The sequence below is a fragment of the Leuciscus leuciscus genome (assembly GCF_965113295.1).
Source record: "Leuciscus leuciscus genome assembly, chromosome: 25".
Classification (NCBI taxonomy): Eukaryota; Metazoa; Chordata; class Actinopteri; order Cypriniformes; family Leuciscidae; genus Leuciscus; species Leuciscus leuciscus.
Genome location: NC_138724.1, coordinates 26,704,104 through 26,725,732, shown reverse-complemented (window position 1 = coordinate 26,725,732; position 21,629 = coordinate 26,704,104). Strand labels below are relative to the sequence as shown.

Below are 21,629 nucleotides of genomic sequence, written 5' to 3'. Positions count from 1 at the left end.
TATCAAAATGATTGATTTTACTATATTTTTGTACTTTTGGGCACAGTATTTTAAGTTTATATATATATATATATATATATATATATATATATATATATATATATATATATATATATATATATAATCTTGAAATACAACAAATCCAAACAGTATGTACATTGATATTGCAAGTAATTTAGAAATTAAGGAAATCTGTTTTTCAAAGGTTTTAAAGATTTGAAATAACATTTTAAAATAACAAATCATTGTTTTTAAATACGGAAAACTTGGAGCAACTTTAAGGACTACATTTGTGTCACTGCAAATCACGTTGTTGTCAATAGTCGTTTCGTGCTACGTCGTGTTCTTTCGGTAATTTCCGTTTTGATTCGGTAATTTCCGCTTGCTCTCCTTCCTGTGTTGATCCCCGTCCACAGTAAAGGCACTCGGAAGCCATTATCCTGCAACCATTTTCTTTTCTTTTATACCCGAAGATAAAATCGTTTTAATAAATCAATAATTTATTCGTACAAGTTGACTAAGCGCTTCTTGGATACCTGCGCATTTACAAATCGCGAGGGACGTGCGCCTCTCGACGATCCTTCGGATAATTTCGGCTGCTTTCGTGCGCCGCTGTTTTGAAATGGACGCGAATGAACCGGCGGCGAAGCTCGCGTTGCGCGACGCGTCCGACAGCGCGTCTGCGGGAGAGGCTGTGGGTTCGGATACCGAATCGGAGGGCGAAGTCGCCACGATGACTGTGATGGGAGAAGCGGGAAACATCGACATCGACGAATCACTGCCGAACCCAGACGATGCCGAAGCGGCTTTTGCGGGTCAGTGTGCGCATGCGCATCAGCTGATTATCGGTTACAATGAAAATCCATTTCAGTGCACATTATGCGGTTTTATAATCCACCATACATTTAATTACATTTATTCTCTGATGATAAGAATAAGACTTGTTTATCCAACGTTAATATTATTATTATAAATAACTGTTGGGGAAACCATGAAAACTCTTAGAAGCAGTATTCAGAATTCAACAGTTTAAAAGTACAATGTTTTTTTTTAAATACCTTGGAGTACCATGTAAATAACAGGGTGCACGAATATGCATTTTTCAAGAAAATACATTTTATTTTTAGGGCCATTAATATTATTTCATTGTGACTTTTATTATTTTTAATTAAACTATAAAGTATTCATACATCATGGTAGCTATTTCCCCCCCACTTATGTTACTGAGAATCTTAGTACAGCCAGGCTTAATTTTCTTTATACTGAATATAATTTACTGATTAAATAATTCAAACGTAAAAAATAAAATTAAATAAAAGATCTTGTGCTACATTTATTTGATCAAAAATACATTAAAAACTGTAATATTGTGAAATATTTTATTTTAAAATGTAATTTATTCCTGTGATGGTAAAGCTGAATTTTCAGCGTCGTTACTCCTGTCTTCAGTGTCACATGAAATCACAAGAAATTAATACTTTAATTCAGCAAGGACGCATTATAATTAATTATTTAAAAAATAAATGACAGTATTGTAATGTTACAAAAGATTTCTATTTCAAATAAATGCTGTTCTTTTAAAAATTTCTGTATCACGGTTTCCAACAAAAATATGAAGCAGCAAAAACAGTTTTCAACATTGATCATAATAAGGACCATTATTAATAGTTTTTGTAATAAGCACCAATAATAATTGAGCTGCAAAACATCAGATTAATGTGACACTGAAGACTGGAGTAATGATGCTGAAAATTCAGCTTTGCATCATAGGAATAAATTACATTTGAAAATATATTCAATATTTTATATTGTAATAATATTTCACTGTTTTTACTGTATTTTTGATCAAATAAATGCAGCCTTGATGAGCAGAAGAGATTTCCTTTAGAGAAATATTCCTAATTCTGAATTTTTGTGTAGTGTGTGTAGTGTGTGGTTCAGTATTGTCATCTACCTAAACTAAAGTCATATAAAGTTTGAAACGGCTTGTGTTTTTTCTGCAGAGGTCACAGCCGTCACTGTTGGGGACGTTCAGAGTTCAGATGAAACCGTTTACACATCCACCGTCTCCACGTCAGCGTCCATCCCTGAACACATGCTCGTAAGAGTCTCACTTCAGAGGACATTTACATGACAAAGATGCACTGAAAACAGAAACGTTTTTCCTTTGTGTTTTTCGTTCACACGGATCCATGAAAACGACTAAAAACGCTGTATTATTCATGTCAGGCCAGTAGGTGGCGATGTCACTTTGTAAAGAAACATTACGCGCCTATGAACTGAACACGTAATACGCATGCGCATAACGTCACTGTTTTCACAAATTCAGGTTTTTATTGTTTACACAGAGATGATAATGGTATAGTTTAAAAAACTTGCACTTTTCAAAAGCTTGCGTTTTCAGGCCCTAAGAGGCCGTTTACAAGACATCGTTGTCAACTAAAAGAGAAAAAATGTGGTCATTCATTTACACGACAATGGCATTTTAGGGGCCTGAAAACACAAACTTTTGAAAACGGGTTTCAAAGTGCAAGTTTTTTAAAAATGATACTGTTATCATCCCCATGTAAACTACAAAAACGTGAATTTGTGAAAACGGTGATGTCATTCATATTACATGTTCGGTCTATAGGTGCGTAGTGTTTATTTACAAAGTGACAGCAGACATTATTATTACCAGAATACAGCGCTTTTAATCGTTTTCGTGGATCCGTGTGAACCGGATCGTTTTGACAATGTTGTCGTTTTAGTACATCGTTGTCGTGTAATCGTGCCCTAAACTTTCATTGAATTGATTGACTGATTTCAAGTTAAAAGGTCAGGAAATTGACAAAAAAATTATGCAGAATACATTAAATCCTGTAAAATGCTAAAATAGAAGAAAATCCAGATTTTATTTGTGAATAAAGTCATACTATTCCAGATTAATGGCGCTACCATGTTACAGTGATGGCGTCTGATGATAATACTATGGTACTTTGATATAAACCAAAACCGTGGTACTGTATGATTACTATATCTACCATGATAAAACCATCTTAGATGTCCAAAAATGTTTTGTTTTAATAATAATCACTAAACACTTGTATAATGAATAAATAAATAAGGTATTTAATAATGTTGATAACTTTATTGAAATGTTTTATTCATCTGAAAATACATGCATTTTTATTTATTCATTGCTTTTCCACTAATTGAAGTTTTTTTTTTTTTTACCTTTATTGAACCTCTTCAAATAAACCAATCCATAGTACTGTGTTATTACTATATTTATGTGCCAAGAATAATATAAATATATAAAAACGATGCATTTAACTATATTTTTGTAGTTCTCTTCTTGCTATTAAATACCATTTGACATTTTGAACCTCTACTCTTAAAATTTTTAAAAAAAAATTAACTGCTGTATGATTAGTAGGCTATATTCATATACCACGATAAAACCATCTTAGATGTCCAAACATGGTTGATTTTATGATAATTTCCGCCAACAACTTGTATACTAAATGTAAAGAAAAGGTATTTAGTAATATTAATAACCTTATTGTAATGTTTTATGTATTTATGAAAATGTATACATATCAAAATGATGCATTTTACTATATTTTTGTAGTTTTCTGGCTGAATTTATTTTGCTTTTTCACTATTTAAAGGTTGTTGTTTTTTTTACCTTTATTGAACCTCTTCAGATAAACCAAACCGTGGTACTGCATGATTCCTATATTTATTTACCCTATTCATATATGATAAAACCATATTACATATCCTAAAAAAATCATGGTAATACCATAGTACATGAATTTTTTGTTAATGTGTGAAGTAAACGTAAGAACAGGTTTGTTTTGGATAAAAATAATAACGTCAAATGTAATATTTCTCAACGGATTCATGCAGACAGGCAGAACCACGCTTCAGATTGGAGACAGTCTGAGTACCCAGAAGGCCACACTGATCGTGGTGCACACGGATGGGAGCATCGTCGACGCCACAGGGCTGAAAGGCACCGCGACACCAATGACTCCTGGTACGTTTGAGTTTTAGGAACTAAATTGTAAATCTTAAACTACATGGAATGCAGTATATCTGTATGTGTGTCTGTTTTTCCCTTCAGGTCCTCAAACCCCGAACACCCCTCTGACATCTGGACATGATAAAGACGGCTCGAAGTACAACTGGGATCCGTCGGTTTACGACAACGAGCTTCCTGTGCGCTGCAGGAACACCAGTGGGATTCTGTACAAAAACAGACTGGGATCAGGTACGCCACAAGAGGGCGTCACATGACTACTGAAACACACACACATACAGCTGTGTGTCTGTAGACCTTATTCAGGCGCTGTGTCCGAAATCACCCCTATACACTCGTTCACTATTCCCTGCGTTTCTCCACTAATATAGTCCACTTGAGGCAGTGATTGAAAACAAGTGAGTAAATTCAACACACTTGAGTGTGTCGGTTTCTGCCGGCACTGAGGTTTAGCAAACTGGCAGCTCCAGTAGTTATGAAAAGATTAATCTTGAACTCTGTCATGGACACTAGCATGTATAAACCTTAATTAAGCAATTTAATAATCAGTTAAGAAGGAATTTATACCTGTATGGTATTACGCTGTACCCATATTGGACCAGCGGTTTGGAAAACTGATGGATGGATGATTCAGATGCGGCGCCATCTTCTGGTCAGACGTGGGAATTCATTCAGCACAACCGTCACAGTGCATTATGGGTATTCTCTAGCCGTCGAGCGTACATCGGTTGCATTATGGGATTGAATGAGTGCACTAGATAACGTCCACTATGGTTTCGGACACCACTACAACTGGCTGTTCCCTCAAAGAGTGCCATATTTAGGGGTATAGGGGGCGATTTAGGACACAGCCAGGGTATCGCCATATTGAATTTGTGACTGATTTTTCTACAGCTCAAAAAGTCAAACGAGAAACATTGCAAACTTTGGTAACACTTAATTTTACAGTGTCCTTGTTACATATGTCACATGTACTTACTATAGTAATAACAGTAAATTATGCATAATTACATGCAACTAACCCTCAATCAAATCCTAATCCTACCTTAACCCTTTAGTAAGTACATGTAGTTAATTAATATAACTCAGTACTTAAATATATAATTACACTGTAACAATGACACCTTAAAATAAAGTGTAACCCAAACTTATTTTTAGCACGAGGGGCTATGGGTGATATAATCCCCAAAAATCATTCACGGATGCCAACTTTAGGAATCCACTAATCTAAAATCAGTTTTCCATGATTTAATGCACACTAATTACAATTTAGGATGAATAATATAAGAATTGGAATAAAGCCAAAATGTTTTAACATGACTGACCTTTAACCTGTGATGGCAGGGGGCAAAGGGCGCTGTATCAGACACAATAATAACTGGTTCACCCCAACGGAGTTTGAGAGTATGTCGGGGCGAGCGAGCAGCAAAGACTGGAAGAGAAGCATCCGCTACGCTGGCCGACCTCTACAGTGTCTCATTCAGGTCAGACCGGCCTTTGGAGACACACACACACACACACACACACACACACACACACACACACACACACACACACACACACACACACACACACACACACACACACACACACACACAGAGCTCACAGTATGTACTCTTTCCAAAAAATCCCCCAGTGTCTCGTTCAGCAGAACAGCTGACTGGTGTGTGTGTGTGTGTGTGTGTGTGTGTGTGTGTGTGTGTGTGTGTGTGTGTGTGTGTGTGTGTGTGTGTGTGTGTGTGTGTGTGTTTTGACAGGAGCGTATCCTGAACCCTCACGCAGCGTCCTGTACGTGTGCGGCCTGTTGTGACGATCTGTCTACAGTGAGTGACATGGTGACTCAATCTCATAAATCTTTACAACACTGCTGACCTGGGTTATCATACACTGAGATTAATGATGAAAAATGTTTTTGTTTTTTTAAATTGCAACTGAAATAAAATCATTTTTATAAGTTTAAATTGTTTAAATACTCAATATATATTGGTGGTGATTGAAGAAATAGCGCAGAGAAAAGCGCTATATAAATGTAATGAATTATTATATACGCTCACCTAAAGGATTATTAGGAACACCATACTAATACTGTGTTTGACCCCCTTTCGCCTTCAGAACTGCCTTAATTCTACGTGGCATTGATTCAACAAGGTGCTGAAAGCATTCTTTAGAAATGTTGGCCCATATTGATAGGATAGCATCTTGCAGTTGATGGAGATTTGTGGGATGCACATCCAGGGCACGAAGCTCCCGTTCCACCACATCCCAAAGATGCTCTATTGGGTTGAGATCTGATGAACTCATTGTCATGTTCAAGAAACCAATTTGAAATGATTCAAGCTTTGTGACATGGTGCATTATCCTGCTGGAAGTAGCCATCAGAGGATGGGTACATGGTGGTCATAAAGGGATGGACATGGTCAGAAACAATGCTCAGGTAGGCTGTGGCATTTAAACAATGCCCAATTGGCACTAAGGGGCCTAAAGTGTGCCAAGAAAACATCCCCCACACCATTACACCACCACCACCAGCCTGCACAGTGGTAACAAGGCATGATGGATCCATGTTCTCATTCTGTTTACGCCAAATTCTGACTCTACCATCTGAATGTCTCAACAGAAATCGAGACTCATCAGACCAGGCAACATTTTTCCAGTCTTCAACTGTCCAATTTTGGTGAGCTCGTGCAAATTGTAGCCTCTTTTTCCTATTTGTAGTGGAGATGAGTGGTACCCGGTGGGGTCTTCTGCTGTTGTAGCCCATCCGCCTCAAGGTTGTGCGTGTTGTGGCTTCACAAATGCTTTGCTGCATACCTCGGTTGTAACGAGTGGTTATTTCAGTCAAAGTTGCTCTTCTATCAGCTTGAATCAGTCGGCCCATTCTCCTCTGACCTCTAGCATCAACAAGGCATTTTCGCCCACAGGACTGCCGCATACTGGATGTTTTTCACACCATTCTTTGTAAACCCTAGAAATGGTTGTGCGTGAAAATCCCAGTAACTGAGCAGATTGTGAAATACTCAGACCGGCCCGTCTGGCACCAACAACCATGCCACGCTCAAAATTGCTTAAATCACCTTTCTTTACCATTCTGACATTCAGTTTGGAGTTCAGGAGATTGTCTTGACCAGGACCACACCCCTAAATGCATTGAAGCAACTGCCATGTGATTGGTTGATTAGATAATTGCATTAATGAGAAATTGAACAGGTGTTCCTAATAATCCTTTAGGTGAGTGTATATATATATGTATATGTAAAATAGTATTATAACATCAAATAATATTAATAATAATATAAAATATGTATAAAGATATTTAAACAAGAAATATAATTATATGTATATATATTATAGAAAAGCATACGTTTGTTTAATATTTACAATAATATTTAAAATGTAATACTAATCAATTATATGATCTGTCTACAGTGAGTGACTCAATCTCATAATCTTTATTAGATTTGATATATTATTATTATGTGATATTAATAAAATGTATATAATAGTAGTTTTATTTATACATTTATATATATATATATATATATATACATATATTGATATAAATATATATATATATAATATATATATACTGTATATATTTAAATTATATTAATAATATAATAATAATTGTATAAAATGTAATAAAGATGATACAATATATATATATATATATATATATATATATATATATATATATACTAATAATATGAAAAAAATTGCATTTAGATATTTCATTTGAATCTGTGCACAAAAAAAAGGCTTCTCTTTCTTTTTTAAGCAATTTATGTTTTTTTTGACAATCTTAAATTAAAAAGTGTTGCTTATTTGTTTTATCCCATGTAACTCAAACCTCTCCTTCATTTGCCTGTTGGTCTCCAGTGTGCCAAAGACGGGCCGTTCGGAGGGGAGAACATCACGATGGTAATTACTAATGTCTGAAGTCTCAGTTATGATGTTATGTCGCTCTAGAGACTCATCCTGTGTTCTGGTGCCCTACAGACGGGCCCCGTCAGACTGTTCGTCCCGTATAAAAGAAGGAAGAAGGACAATGAGCGGTCGGCTTCTCCTGAGAAGAAGGACGTTCAGTCTACAAAGAACATCACCCTGGCTCCAGGAGCAACATGTAAGAGCCTCGTTCCCCTGTTTCTGTTCACTTACACCCAATATCAACATCTATCTCGGGTGAACTGATGTCGGATTACCACCTACACTTGATATTAACATCCATCAGATTCTGATTTTGTCGAGTGTAGGGGGTGAATTCATTTTGCGGCTAAATTAAACTAAAATTACTAAATAAAATGTATTTTAAACCCTTTAGTCAGTAATTGTATCCCTTAAAACTCATCTTTGATCACCAAAATGACACATTTAAACCTTTTTCCTGTGAAAAAAAAATCGTCATACCTTTAAATAGCTTGAACGCAAGTGTACGCGGATCAATGAATATGCAAATTAGCCCCGCCTCCACTCACTCACACCAGAGATGTAGCCATTTTTTGTATCGCTCATTACAATATCAGACACATAACGGTAATTAATATGATTAGCCTATTGCTTGACTACGTTATCAAACAGCTAATAATGTGATGCTAATGTTACACAAACCATGTTCACGCTTCCCCATCTCAGTCTGCCTTCTAACAATTAGCATCCTTAGAAACGCTTAAAACCACTCAGAACGCCAGTGGAGAAAGGCGTGTAGTTCATCATAACATCGTAATATACGTCATACACCCACTATATTGCTAAATCTACCCGATTTTTTATATCTACAGAAAAATATACAGGGACAATCTGGCTTCTCTTGAGACTCCCCTGTTTCAGAGCGGGTATAGTTAATGGTATGCTAAAGCCCACCCACACTTTGACGTGATTGGTTACAAGGTAGTTTTGAAATGTGTAGAGAACTTCTTCTTCTTCTTCTTTTTCTTTCGGCTGCTCCCATTAGGGGTCGCCACAGCGGATCATCCGTCTCCATACCACCCTGTCCTCTACATCTGCCTCTTTTACACCAACTACCTGCATGTCTTCCCTCACCACATCCATGAACCTCCTCCTTGGTCTTCCTCTTTTCCTCCTTCCTGGTGGCTCCATCCTCAGCATTCTCCTACCAATATAATTCATGTCACTCCTCTGCACATGTCCAAACCATCTCAATCTCGCTTCCCTCACCTTGTCACCAAAACGTCCAACATGCGCTGTCCCTCTAATAAACTCATTTCTAATCTTGTCCATCCTCGTCACTCCCAACGAAAACCTTAACATCTTCAGCTCTGCTACCTCCAGCTCCGCCTCCTGCCTTTTACTCAATGCCACTGTCTCTAATCCATACAACATCGCAGGTCTCACCACAGTCCTATAAACTTTTCCTTTCATTTTTGCAGATACTCTACTATCACAAATCACTCCTGTCACTCTTCTCCACCCACTCCACCCTGCCTGCACTCTTTTCTTCACTTCCCTAACACACTCTCCATTACTTTGCACTGTTGACCCCAGGTACCTGAACTCCTCCACCTTCTTCACCTCTTCTCCCTGTAACCGCACCACTCCACTGCCCTCCCTCTCATTTACGCACATGTACTCTGTCTTACTCCTACTGACTTTCATTCCCCTCCTCTCCAGCACGTACCTCCACCTCTCCAGGCTCTTCTCAACCTGCTCACTACTCTCACCACAAATCACAATATCATCCGCAAACATCATAGTCCAGGGAGACTCCTGTCTGACCTCGTCCGTCAACCTGTCCATCACCACTGCAAACAGGAAAGGGCTCAGGGCCGATCCTTGATGCAGTCCAACCTTCACCTTGAACCAGTCTGTCGTTCCTACTGCACACTTCACTGCAGTCACACTGTCCTCATACATGTCCTGCACCACCCTCACATGTATACTTCTCTGACACACCTGACTTCCTCATACAATACCACAACTCCTCTCTTGGCACTCTGTCGTACGCTTTCTCTAAATCCACAAATACACAATGCAGCTCCTTCTGTCCTTCTCTATACTTTTCCATCAACGTTCTCAAAGCAAATAAGGCGTCTGTGGTGCTCTTCCTCGGCATGAAACCATACTGTTGCTCACAGATGGTCACCTCTTCTCTCAGCCTGGCTTCCACTACTCTTTCCCATAACTTCATGGTGTGACTGATCAACTTAATTCCCCTGTAGTTACTGCAGTTCTGCACATCTCCCTTATGCTTAAAGATCGGTACCAGCACACTCCTTCTCCATTCCTCAGGCATCCTCTCACCTTCCAAAATCTTGTTAAACAATCTGGTTAAAAACTCCACTGCCATCTCTCCTAAACATCTCCATGCTTCTACCGGTATGTCATCTGGTCCAACCGACTTTCCACTCTTCATCCTCTTAATCGCTGCTCTCACTTCCTCCTTACTAATCCTATCCACTTCCTGCTTTACTAACACCACATCATCCAACCTTCTCTCTCTCTCATTTTCCTCGTTCATCAGCTGCTCAAAATACTCCCTCCATCTTCTCAACAAACTCTCCTCACTAGTCAACACATTTCCATCTCCATCCTTTATTGCTCTAACTTGCAACACATCCTTCCCAGCTCGATCTCTCTGCCTGGCCAATCGGTACAAATCCTTTTCTCCCTCCTTAGTGTTCAACCTCTCATACAGCTCCTCGTATGCCTTTTCCTTGGCTTTCGCCACATCCCTCTTTACCTGTTGCCGCATCTCCTTGTACTCCTGCCTACTTTTCTCATCACCCTGTCGATCCCACTTCTGTTTTGCTAACCTCTTTCCCCTTATGCTCCCCTGCACTTCCTCATTCCACCACCACGTCTCCTTGTCTTCCTTTCTATTTCCGGATGTCACACCAAGTACCTTTCTAGCTGCCTCCCTCATCACTCCTGCGGTAGTTTCCCAATCCTTCAGCACCTCTTCACCACCACCGAGCCTCTGTCTGACCTCTTCCCTGAACCTCACACTACAGTCTTCCTCCTTCAGTTTCCACCATCTTATTCTTCTTTCAGTCCTTACTCTCCTCCTCTTCTTCTTCGCCTCCAAAACCATCCTACATACCACCATCCGATGCTGTCTAGCTACACTGTCCCCTGCCAACACCTTACAGTCTCCAATCTCCTTCAGGTTGCATCTCCTACATAGAACATAGTCCACCTGTGTGCACCTTCCTCCACTCTTATAGGTCACCCTATGATCCTCCTTCTTCTTAAAATACGTATTCACCACTGCCATTTCCATCCTTTTAGCAAAATCTACCACCATCTGCCCTTCCACATTTCTCTCCTTTAGGCCATACCTACCCATAACCTTCTCATCACCTCTGTTCCCCTCACCTACATGTCCATTAAAGTCTGCCCCAATCACCAATCGTTCATTTCTAGGTACACCATCTACCACTTCATCTAATTCACTCCAGAATCTTTCCTTCTCCTCCATCTCACAGCCGACTTGTGGAGCATAGGCACTGATGACATTTATCATCATCCCTTCAACTTCCACCTTCACGATCATCACCCTATCAGAAACTCTCTTCACCTCCACTACACTCTTACTGTACTCTTCCTTCAGAATCACCCCTACACCATTTCTCTTTCCATCCACACCATGATAGAACAGTTTAAACCCACCTCCAATGTTTCTGGCCTTACTCCCTTTCCACTTTGTCTCCTGAACACACAACATATCTACCCTTCTCCTCTCCATCATATCAGCTAACTCTCTCCCTTTACCAGTCATAGTGCCAACATTTAAAGTACCAACCCGAACCTCCACTCTCCTCCACTTCTCCTTTCCCTGCCGCCTCTGTAGACGTCGTCCTCCTCTCCTCCTCCTCCTTCGGCCACCAGTAGCCCAATTTCCACCGGTACCCTGTTGGCTAACGATACCTGTGGCGGTCGTTGTTAACCCGGGCCTCGACCGATCCGGTATGGAATTCTTATTCGTGACCCGCATATTTGATTTGGCACATGTTTTACGCTGGATGCCCTTCCTAACGCAACCCTCCCCATTTATCCGGGCTTGGGACCGGCACTAAGAGTGCACTGGCTTGTGCCTCCCTAATGGCTGGATTGAAATGTGTAGAGAACAATGCACTGCAAAAAATGCTTTTCTTACTTAGTATTTGTGTCTAGTTTCCAGTCCAAATATCAAACATTTCATTAGATATTAAGTCTTGTTTTCTGGAAAAATAAATAAAATTAAGTGAGTTTTTCCTTAAAACAAGCAAAATTATCTGCCAATGGGGCAATAATTAAGATTATTTTTCTTACCCCCAGAAAACAGGACATAATATCTTATGTAATTTTACTCACCTAGTAAATCCATCTTGATTTAAGAATTTTTTGATATTTAGACTGGAAACAAGCCAAAAATATTAAGTAAGAAAAGCATTTTTTGCAATGTGGCGATTTTTTTTTTTTCCCACTGCAGTTTTAAAGAGAAAATACTCGGTTGGTTACTTTACATGGTTCGTCTTAAAGTATATTAAAAACAACATATAGACATATAAACATATTTATATGTTGACTTAGCATGGGTTATTCAGAATATAAGCTTTAAAATAATAATAATAAATATATATTTACACAGTATATATTACAAAAATATACAATAAATAAATGAAATTCAAAATCAAAATAATCTTTTTGTATCTGATTGAAAAATCTTTTTTTTTGCCAATATTATTAATTGCATATATTATTTCAGTCAGATGCAGTTCAGGTCCTTTCAGTTTCAGTTGGTTTGTGACCATATCAGTATTGTTTAGAATTTATATAATTGATAAATCGATTTTTTTATTATCAGTTCCAGTATCCAAAGATAGAATATTGGCGGTTATTACTCTCAGGAGTTTTCTGATACTGAACCGTCTGACGTCTCTCCGAAAGATCAGGAAAGGGTGTAATTCTCCCAGGAGACACTGGAAGTGGCTCACGACTGTCTGCCTGCTCTCAGTTACAGTGACTCCATCAGGACAGATCACCACTTCAGGCACGCTGACCTTTGACCGAACGGCGACAGGAGAGACGGCGGCCATCATCTCCGACAGCCCTGCGCCCGCTGACGTCTTCACCAACACAACTGGTGAGCGGTGCACACACACATACTGGAGCTCATACAGTAGAGTGTTGGCGCTTGCAACGCCAAGGTCATGGGTTCGATTCCCAGGGAAAGCAAGAACTGATAAGAATGTAGATGTGTACCTTGAAATGCAGTGTAAGTCGCTTTGGATAAAAGCGTCTGCCAAAAAATCGACATAAAAATTTAAATACTACAGTCAAAGTGTGTTTTTACAACCAAAAACACATATTTACATACTACTATTATGAAAATATGCAGTATGGGTTCTGTGCACAGTATGCAGATTTAAAAAAAAAAAATGTTTTGAATATGCAATTTTTTTATTTTAGTACAAAATGAAATATTAAGTAAAGAAATGATTAATAATTAAATTATTATTTTCTGCACCTGACTAAAAAATTTTTTTTTCATATCATTAATTGCATATTTTATTTCAGTCAGATGCAGAAAATAAATTGGTAGGTTTTGCAATAAAATTAATACAACAAATAAGTGTTTTTTATTTCTTGAAATGATAACTGGATTCCACTTGTATACCGGCTGAGTAAAGGCAGCCAATCAGATTGAAGCTCTGCCAGAGTTCTTGCTCTTTTTGTGTGTGTGTAATTTGCATGAGAGGGTCAGTGACTGGTCTGTCGGCGGCCTGTGATCGTGTGTGATCTGAGGTTGAGACTCTGAAACCCAGGATTGGCCTCTTTCTGATCCTTTTTTAGCTGGAAACAAAAGAACTGTTATTTTTAGGCCTCTTTGTGCGAGATGGAGGCCGTTTTGACCCCATTGTGAGTCTCGGAAAATGAGTTGTTGTGCGTTTTTGTAACCTGTCCAGTTGGGGTGACTTCTGTTAAATGGCACATTTGTAGGACATGGGGTACATACATCGGGTCAGTCCTGATATGGCTCATGCTTGAACGATTTGTGCATTTTAATTAATCTTTATCTGCTTGAATTGATCACTTCTGAAGTTAATGCACTTATATGTTAGATCAATGTGACGTTTATAGTGTTTTTGGTGTGTTTTGTGTTTCTCTTTTTGGTCTCTTGTCTCTCTTACTTTCACTTTCTCAGGCCAAGAATTTTACTTTCAAGTAAAATTAAGTTTACTTGATTTTGTTGTGTCTCTCTTAGTTCTCATTTCATTCGGTGATAAATGGTGACAGGTGTCATAATTGGCTTAATGTTCCCCTTCTAAAATACGGTTGTGAGCCAAAGAAGGGTCGTAACAATCAATTAAATGGTTATTGCTCTTAAATGCACTTAATACTGTTAGCACATGCAGCTAATTTGACATGAAGACCATTTCATTCTGTGAAGTTTTATTTTTAAATCTCTTAAAGGTGCAGTAAGCGATTTCTGAGAAACTGCTGATAATTGAAATCGACACCCAAACAAACACAACCCTCCATTCATTGCTCCGCCTCCAAAATAACAAACACGCTGTGCAAGGCAACCACTAACAGCTGGCGCATCAGTCATCTCGCGGAAGAATGAAACATGCAAACTTCGGGCAAGAAAACACAATGCTTTTTCCCATTTCCAAACTGTCACTGTCAGATTGCCAAAGTTCTGCCATAAAGATCTACCAATCTTTGCGTAAAAATAAAATAATGAAACTGCCATCTTTCTAAAGTCATTTTTCTCCACGGAAATGTGGCTCCAAATCTCTGGTGAAAATTTTCATTTTGACCCCAATCCACAAAATAGTGGATTATTCAATAGATAATCATCCATGACATTTCATATTTTAGCTTTCTTCCTCATTAATGTATTTCTTTCACCAGATAAAAAAAAAAACTGACATTTTTAGCCATCTCTGGTTAAGATGACATGGATTAATAAATGTTTCACCTTTAATATTTACAATAAATTTTTGATTTACATCCATCCGTCAACACCTTTAGATTCTCGTTCTCTCTTTTCAAGTGACAGGATCATGGTTTGAATGCCATCTGAGGGTTTATTTGTGAAGTGGAGGGCAGTCGTCCAGTGTAGATGTTTCGCTCCAGGGAGTGTGACCTCCAATTCAAAGCGGCTCAGTGTCACTGATGGACCACTGTGATCAGTGTCTCAGGAAATGATCCTTCTCTCCTTCTTCTTTTTTTATTTTTTATCTCTGTCAGCTTCTGTGTGCCGGAATAGACTTGAAATGCTTCAGCACTTTCCTCTTAAAACATCCTGACTTCGACTCGCTCAGACAAATTCAAGAAAATAACCGTAAAATAAGTGTGTCCACAGCCCTGGACCGTGATATTACAGAAAAAATAGTTTCTGTCACAGGAAAGTGGTGTTATATAAATATTCCCACATCTACGAAGTATTGATGTAGAGGCAGTGGCCTAGTGGTTAGTGAACAACCTCAAATCCACCTCGCAGGATTCCTTTAGTCAAGGAAAATCAAACAGTATAAGATATTTCCCAAATTATTTATTTGAAACAAACAATTGTTCAAGTTATTAATTTAATTTTAAATTTAGTTCAATTTGTGATAAAAAACAACAATTATATATAGTTTTTATTTATTTATTTTTTTGTGTGTGTGTTATACATAAAGTTAAACAAAATTATTGTCTTGAAAAAAAGATAATCTTTTATATTTTATTTCAGCTAACATTTATGTTATTTCAAGTAAAACATTTTTTATGGTTTTAGTTTTACTATAATACCCCTGGATTGAAGACTCTATAAAGTTTTTTAAAATTTTTTTTTTTTAAACATAATGCTTATGTCAAATGACTGGTAAAATCATGGAAATTTATTGATAAAATGTGGGAAACTTTGTGACATTTCACGATCCAGTTTCACCATCATTATCTCACTGTCCCTTTTAATAAAAGTGACAAAAAAAGGCCAAAAATAAAAAGAATAAAGCATTTAGACCCTTTACAACCCTTTACAGTTTCGAATTATATTTACTCTTGTCTGTTTGACCAAAAACGATGGAGTATTTGAAGTTTTTTCCGCTGTTGTCAGGAAAAAATGCAAGTGATCGCGCCGGCGCCTCCATTTCATGAAGTGCGCTATATTTGAGTTTCCTCACTCCGCACAAACACTTGGATATGCGCCTAATAATAGCACACATTTATCTAGATTAAAGTTAGAGCGAGTGGCCATGTAACATTACATGTTTCAAATGATAAGCCATATTTGAGGTCAATGGATGAAAGTGAACGTTTGGATTTCCTGGCTGACGTACTTTAATTACCACAAGAACCCGCCGGACAGCACGCCAGATATGCATAGTCGTTTACTTTATCCAATTATTTGTATATGTGAACTTGTGAAAACACACAGACTGATGTTTGATTATTCCAACATGTGGCTAGAGTATGTTTCATAAAAGTCACAAATACGTTCTCTTTGTCTCTTTATTCCTCCTAGACCGCATTGAGATTCAATAGAGAGCAAGTGTATTCATCATGAAATGGGTTTGTCTCGGTCGAGTCCGGGACGTTACAAAAACACACTTGGACACAGAGCATGTCCTCTCCTGTCTGTCCGGCCCACATTTAATAAGCTTATAAAATTAAATCTGGGTCAGGGTTAAAGTGAGATCAGATGAGGACGCACCGTAAAGGTACTCGTCAAGGTCGTCCTGTCAGAACGCTGGTTCACCTCTACAAAACCAGCCGTCCCAAAGGAACGTTTTAATCGCTCATGACACGTAGGTTAGGCTTCCAGCATCAGCTTCAGCTCAAATGTGTGTTTCTCCTCAGTGTTGACCACCCTTCCAGCGCTGACAGTGGTCCCTCAGCAGGCGCTGGTTCAGGCTAAACCCCCTCCGGCCGGGACGCTGATGAACGGGCTGGAGACGGGCGAGCAGCGCACCTGGCTTTACCTGGAAGAGATGGCCAACACACTGCTCAGCAACGTCCAGCAACTCAAAGTCCTCATTGCACAAGCCAAACAAGCCAGTCAGAGCGGAGCGCATGTCGGCATCAGCCCAGAGAAGAACAACAGCGTCAGAAAAGAGGTGATATCCAAACACAAAACTGCTCTCAGATCAGTGTTCATGAGGTCATATCATGAGTTTATTAGGTGTTTATACCCAGCTACGTAAGTGATAATCCACGGCTAGTTGGGCATTAAGTGATTTTAACGCACAGCGTGGAGGAAAAGAACCACCCAATGCGAAGCATTCAAATGGTTTAATGCACAGCTAGCCGTGGATTATCACGCTTATACCATGATTGTGTGCCAGCACTGACAAGTTAAAGCTGTTATTGATGTTTGCAGGGAAATATTTGATCGGAAGGATAAAAATTATGGTTATATTTGTCAGTTAGATCTCGCATTCTGCCCTCTTTAAATCAGACACAACAGATATGTAGTAGTGCGGTAGGATTACATTGATTTGAATGAACTAATTAAGCATTTATTTTAATTCATTAGTAAGAGAGATGAGAGATGCGTGTGTGAATTACCTGCATCTGTTCAGCATCTTAATTAAAGTTAAATTACTTCAAAACCAGCGGTTTAACCCCCTCATTGCTGAGAAATATAATTTAGCGATTTAGTAGCAAAGCTATTTAATTAGTAAAAGTAACGTGGAAGCACCGTTTTCTGTGCACAAGTTTCTGTGCTCCTGAATGCTTCTGTGTGGTCCTTCCAGCCAATCAGAATCAAGTATTCAACAAGTTTTGCTAACGTTAACATTAGGACAAAACATCCAGTTTAAAAAAAAAAAAAATTCTTGGTTATGCTAATGTTAGAGAACGTTCCATTAGGGAAACATTATGGGATTGTTACTTTTGAATGTTCTCTAAACATTCTGAAACAAGTTGTGACATTTAAAAAAATGTTTAATGAACTTCCAACTAAAATGTTTCAGAAAAAAAAAAATCTGTGTGTATAAATAATGTTTTTTTTGTTAATGTTTTAAAGAACATTATTAAAAGACAAGATGGCTTTGAATGAATGTTCTATTAATGTTACTGGAAGAACGTTTGTTTATAACTTTGAGAGAACCTTGCCAGAATGCTTGCCTTCTGATGACGTTCCCTGTTAGCTGTTAAATGGCCACAAAAGTGTGAAAAATGATCATGAAAAACTAAATTATGGCTGTCTAATTTAGATTATAACGATTATAGACATTACAACTGGATCTGAGGGGGGAAAGTTAATCTTATTAATCCTCTGAAGAAAAGATCATATGTTCATGTTTTCCTCTCTCAGTCCTTTCAGAGTCAGTTGTCACTCAGTGAAGAATCTGAGGGGAAAATCACTGAAATTATCATTAAGGTAAGTCTCTCTCTCTCTCTCTCTCTCTCTCTCTCTCTCTCTCTCTCTCTCTCTCGCTCTCTCTCTATCTCTGTTATCATATCAAGTTTTAAAACCAGTGTTATTTTAGTATCATAGATATACTATTATAGTTTATGATAATATTTTTAATTACATTTTATTTTTATATTTTCTTTTGTTTTAGTACTTATTTTAGAACTTAAACTAGTCAAAAATAATAACCCTGGCTAAAAGCTGGAGGTTTTTTTCTGCTTTTTCTCCCGTAGTTCAGTTTCTGTCTGCATTTTTTGTAAGCGTGCAATTTTGTAATTCATGCTGACAAACCAGTCATTCCATCACAACAAGCATTTACGGTTTGGCAGCCGTGGCCGTATTCACCGTGCCGCCAGATACTGAGTCCAGGTTTGTCTTCATTCAGCCAATAGGGGTAGGGTTACGTGGGTTAGGTTTAAGGTTACCTACTGACCAAGGCTGAGGCTGGCTGGGCATCTTGGTGGTTTATTGCATTTATAGTAATATAGTTTAGTTATATGTTTACACTTGCCTGGCAGCCTAAGCCACAGATATGCAGTCAAAAGTATATTGGATATTTTTCCACGGTATTGAATGTGGCTCATCAGAGTTGACAGAACTTTGAGTTTTATAATGTGACTCATGTCATGCTCTGCTGAAATAGTCGGCGTTCTCAGATGTGTGTATCGAAGGGCCAGGTGCCGGTCGGCGGTGTAGAAACACACTCGTCACACACGGTCGCCTGATGTGTTTGGCAGGTGGTGATAGAAAGGGTGAAGCAGGACTATCAGAATCTGCAGGAGAGCTGGAAACACACAGATGCTCCGTTGGAAAAGGCCAATAGATCCCAGAGAATGAAGAACTGTCTTTTCCTCGTTTAAAATTTCTGTGTTGAGGCTAAAATAAAAACCATTCTGGCATTATTTACTCATCCTTTCATGGAAAACAAAAGAGGATATTTTGCAGAATGTCCAGATTGTTCTAGCCTGGCTAACGTCAGACCACATCTCATTGAGACGTGGTCTGGGAACCATATGTTCATTTTCTCGTATTTGAGGCGTGGTTTACGAATGCCCAGAGCCGTTTATTGGGCGCTACGAATGTCTATCAAATGCGCCTGTACGTAGCTCATAGCCAATCGCTTCAGTTATACCAGATGACGTATGTAGAGCGACAGAAATTCGACGAGGAAGAAGACGAAATAATCTTGCATTCTAAACTACTTAGAACACTATCTAAGGCTTCATCGAAAGGTAACTTCGCGTCTGATGCCATGTTGGATCCATAGATATAAACAAACTGCTTCGGTGTGTCGCATACACGTCGTCATCATCTTGCTGCTCCCTCCCCGTTCTGTGATTGGTTCCCTTTTTGAGGGGAAAATCTAGTCCATGGTGTCCAGGCTGACTAGCAGCGTGAATAAAATCGCGCTGCGCTCAAGGCAGCATGGGGAAACCCAGGCTAAGATTGTTCTTCATTTGCTCGGATGGAAATATGTGCTTTAATATTCATAAGGCCCTATTTTAAGGCGAGTCCAAATCCAATTTTGCTAGTTTAACGACGGAAAAAATGGTCTAAAAGGGTCGTCTCTATTCTCTTAATGAGTAATGGGTGTGTTTTGGGTGTAAAATTCAGAGTGTCATCTCCCATTCCCTTTAAAAGCCAGTTGTGCTCGCGCCATGCCGGATTTGCTATTTACATGGCGGATTTGCAAGCGTAAAAACTGAACGCGTCTCCAGAGAGGAACCGGATCTGCTCGTGCACGAGGTTAAAGCGCTAGCAGTCCATCTACGGGACAAGCCGGATTCACCATATCTTTATGTACACAATAATAATCTTTTACATTGTAATCCATTTATTTTTAATATTTGGCATGTTTGTGTGCTGCTGTGCGTCCCTGTGTGTGTAATAAGCAGAGAGTATGCGCGTTGTGGACCCGCCTATAGGCTCATATTACTAATGTGCTCTTTAAATAATAACAAAGATAGATAGATAGATAGGCAGACAGACAGATGATCTACTCTAGTAACACTAGTAGTGTGTTTTCTTCTGTGTTTCAGCACACGTGTGTGAACTGTGGTCGAGAGGCGTCCAATGAGTGTGCCGGCTGCCATAAAGTCCATTACTGCTCCGGCTTCTGCCAGAGGAAGGTGAGTCCAACACGAGCGCTCATGGTTTATCACACCAGTCTGAGCCTGTTTATCTTCAGATCCGTCTTTCTGCAGGACTGGAAAGAGCATCAGCTGATCTGCTGTCAGCCGAGCACAGTCGTGGGCCTTCAGGAGGACACACACATGTGTGGAGGTGTGGAGCTGGAGAAGGGGAAGGCCTAGCGCTCCTCACCGCAGGACGTTTGATGGGTGATCGCTTCCGTTCGTGCTTTAGTTTAGCAGCTCTCTTACACACTGTGAAATATTAATCATACGCGGATGGCGTCGGTGCTTTCTGTACCATGTGAACGGTTTCGCCCTCTCACTATGGATTTTGTATGTGAAAATAATCCTTAAAGGGATAGTTCACCAAACATGATTTACTCACCCTCATGTCAATCCAAACCTGTATGACTTTGTTTTATAAACACAAAATTATTTTCATACAATGAAGCTCAACTCTGCTTAACTCCTAAATCTCATTTGTACATGCGCATGTGTTGTTTTGTGCGTATATTGTATATGGAGAGCAGAACGAAGTCATAATGAAAACTTTTATGATATTTCTATTGCACTTTTTTTAGGTAAACAGCCCTTGTCCTCGTCCAATTTCACTGTATGAAAAAGAGCAGCTCGGACATTCTTCAAAACGTATTATTTTGCGTCTTACTGAATAAAGTCAGTCAAACGGGTTTGGAACAACACTAGGGTGAGTAAATGATGACAGAACTGTTATTTTAGGTGAAATATTAATTTAATTAAGACAATAATATAATTTCAGAATCTAATTCTAATGAAGGATTGCATTTTCATACAGTGTTTTCAAAACAAAACTGAAATAAATGGGAAAATCAGAGTTTTTTTCTGCCTCTTTATTCACTGGATTTTGGATTTGAGGCGAGTACACACATGTAAAGTGCATTATCATGATAACCTTTTTTAATAGATACGGCACATTGCAGAGATTAGCTGAGCTTTACTCCGTGAGCGCTGTGAACTGACACACAACTGACCCGTCGGAAATAATCCAGACCTAAAGCTGCGCAAAGCTAACCTGAACACACATGAGTGAAAGGAAAGCAACATTCACATTCACCATGCTCCATGTTTTTCTCAAATTTGTTCACCT

General features: G+C 38.8%; 1 protein-coding gene across 2 annotated transcripts; it reads left to right on the top strand.

The window, feature by feature from the left end:
- Positions 1 to 152: 152 nt before the first annotated feature.
- deaf1 (DEAF1 transcription factor) lies at positions 153 to 21,356 on the top strand. 2 transcript variants are annotated; one of them, XM_082159117.1, is made up of 13 exons: positions 153 to 815; positions 2,004 to 2,101; positions 3,895 to 4,024; positions 4,112 to 4,258; positions 5,372 to 5,511; positions 5,785 to 5,862; positions 7,904 to 7,945; positions 8,024 to 8,147; positions 12,978 to 13,106; positions 16,814 to 17,070; positions 18,273 to 18,338; positions 20,411 to 20,500; positions 20,576 to 21,356. In XM_082159117.1, exons 1-13 carry the CDS (start codon positions 623 to 625, stop codon positions 20,681 to 20,683), a joined length of 1,602 nt encoding a protein of 533 aa, XP_082015243.1. In that variant the 5' UTR covers positions 153 to 622; the 3' UTR covers positions 20,684 to 21,356. The 2 variants fall into 2 exon arrangements, with proteins under 2 accessions (XP_082015243.1, XP_082015244.1); XM_082159118.1 differs by having other exon boundaries at positions 154 to 815; positions 5,785 to 5,850.
- Positions 21,357 to 21,629: the final 273 nt, after the last annotated feature.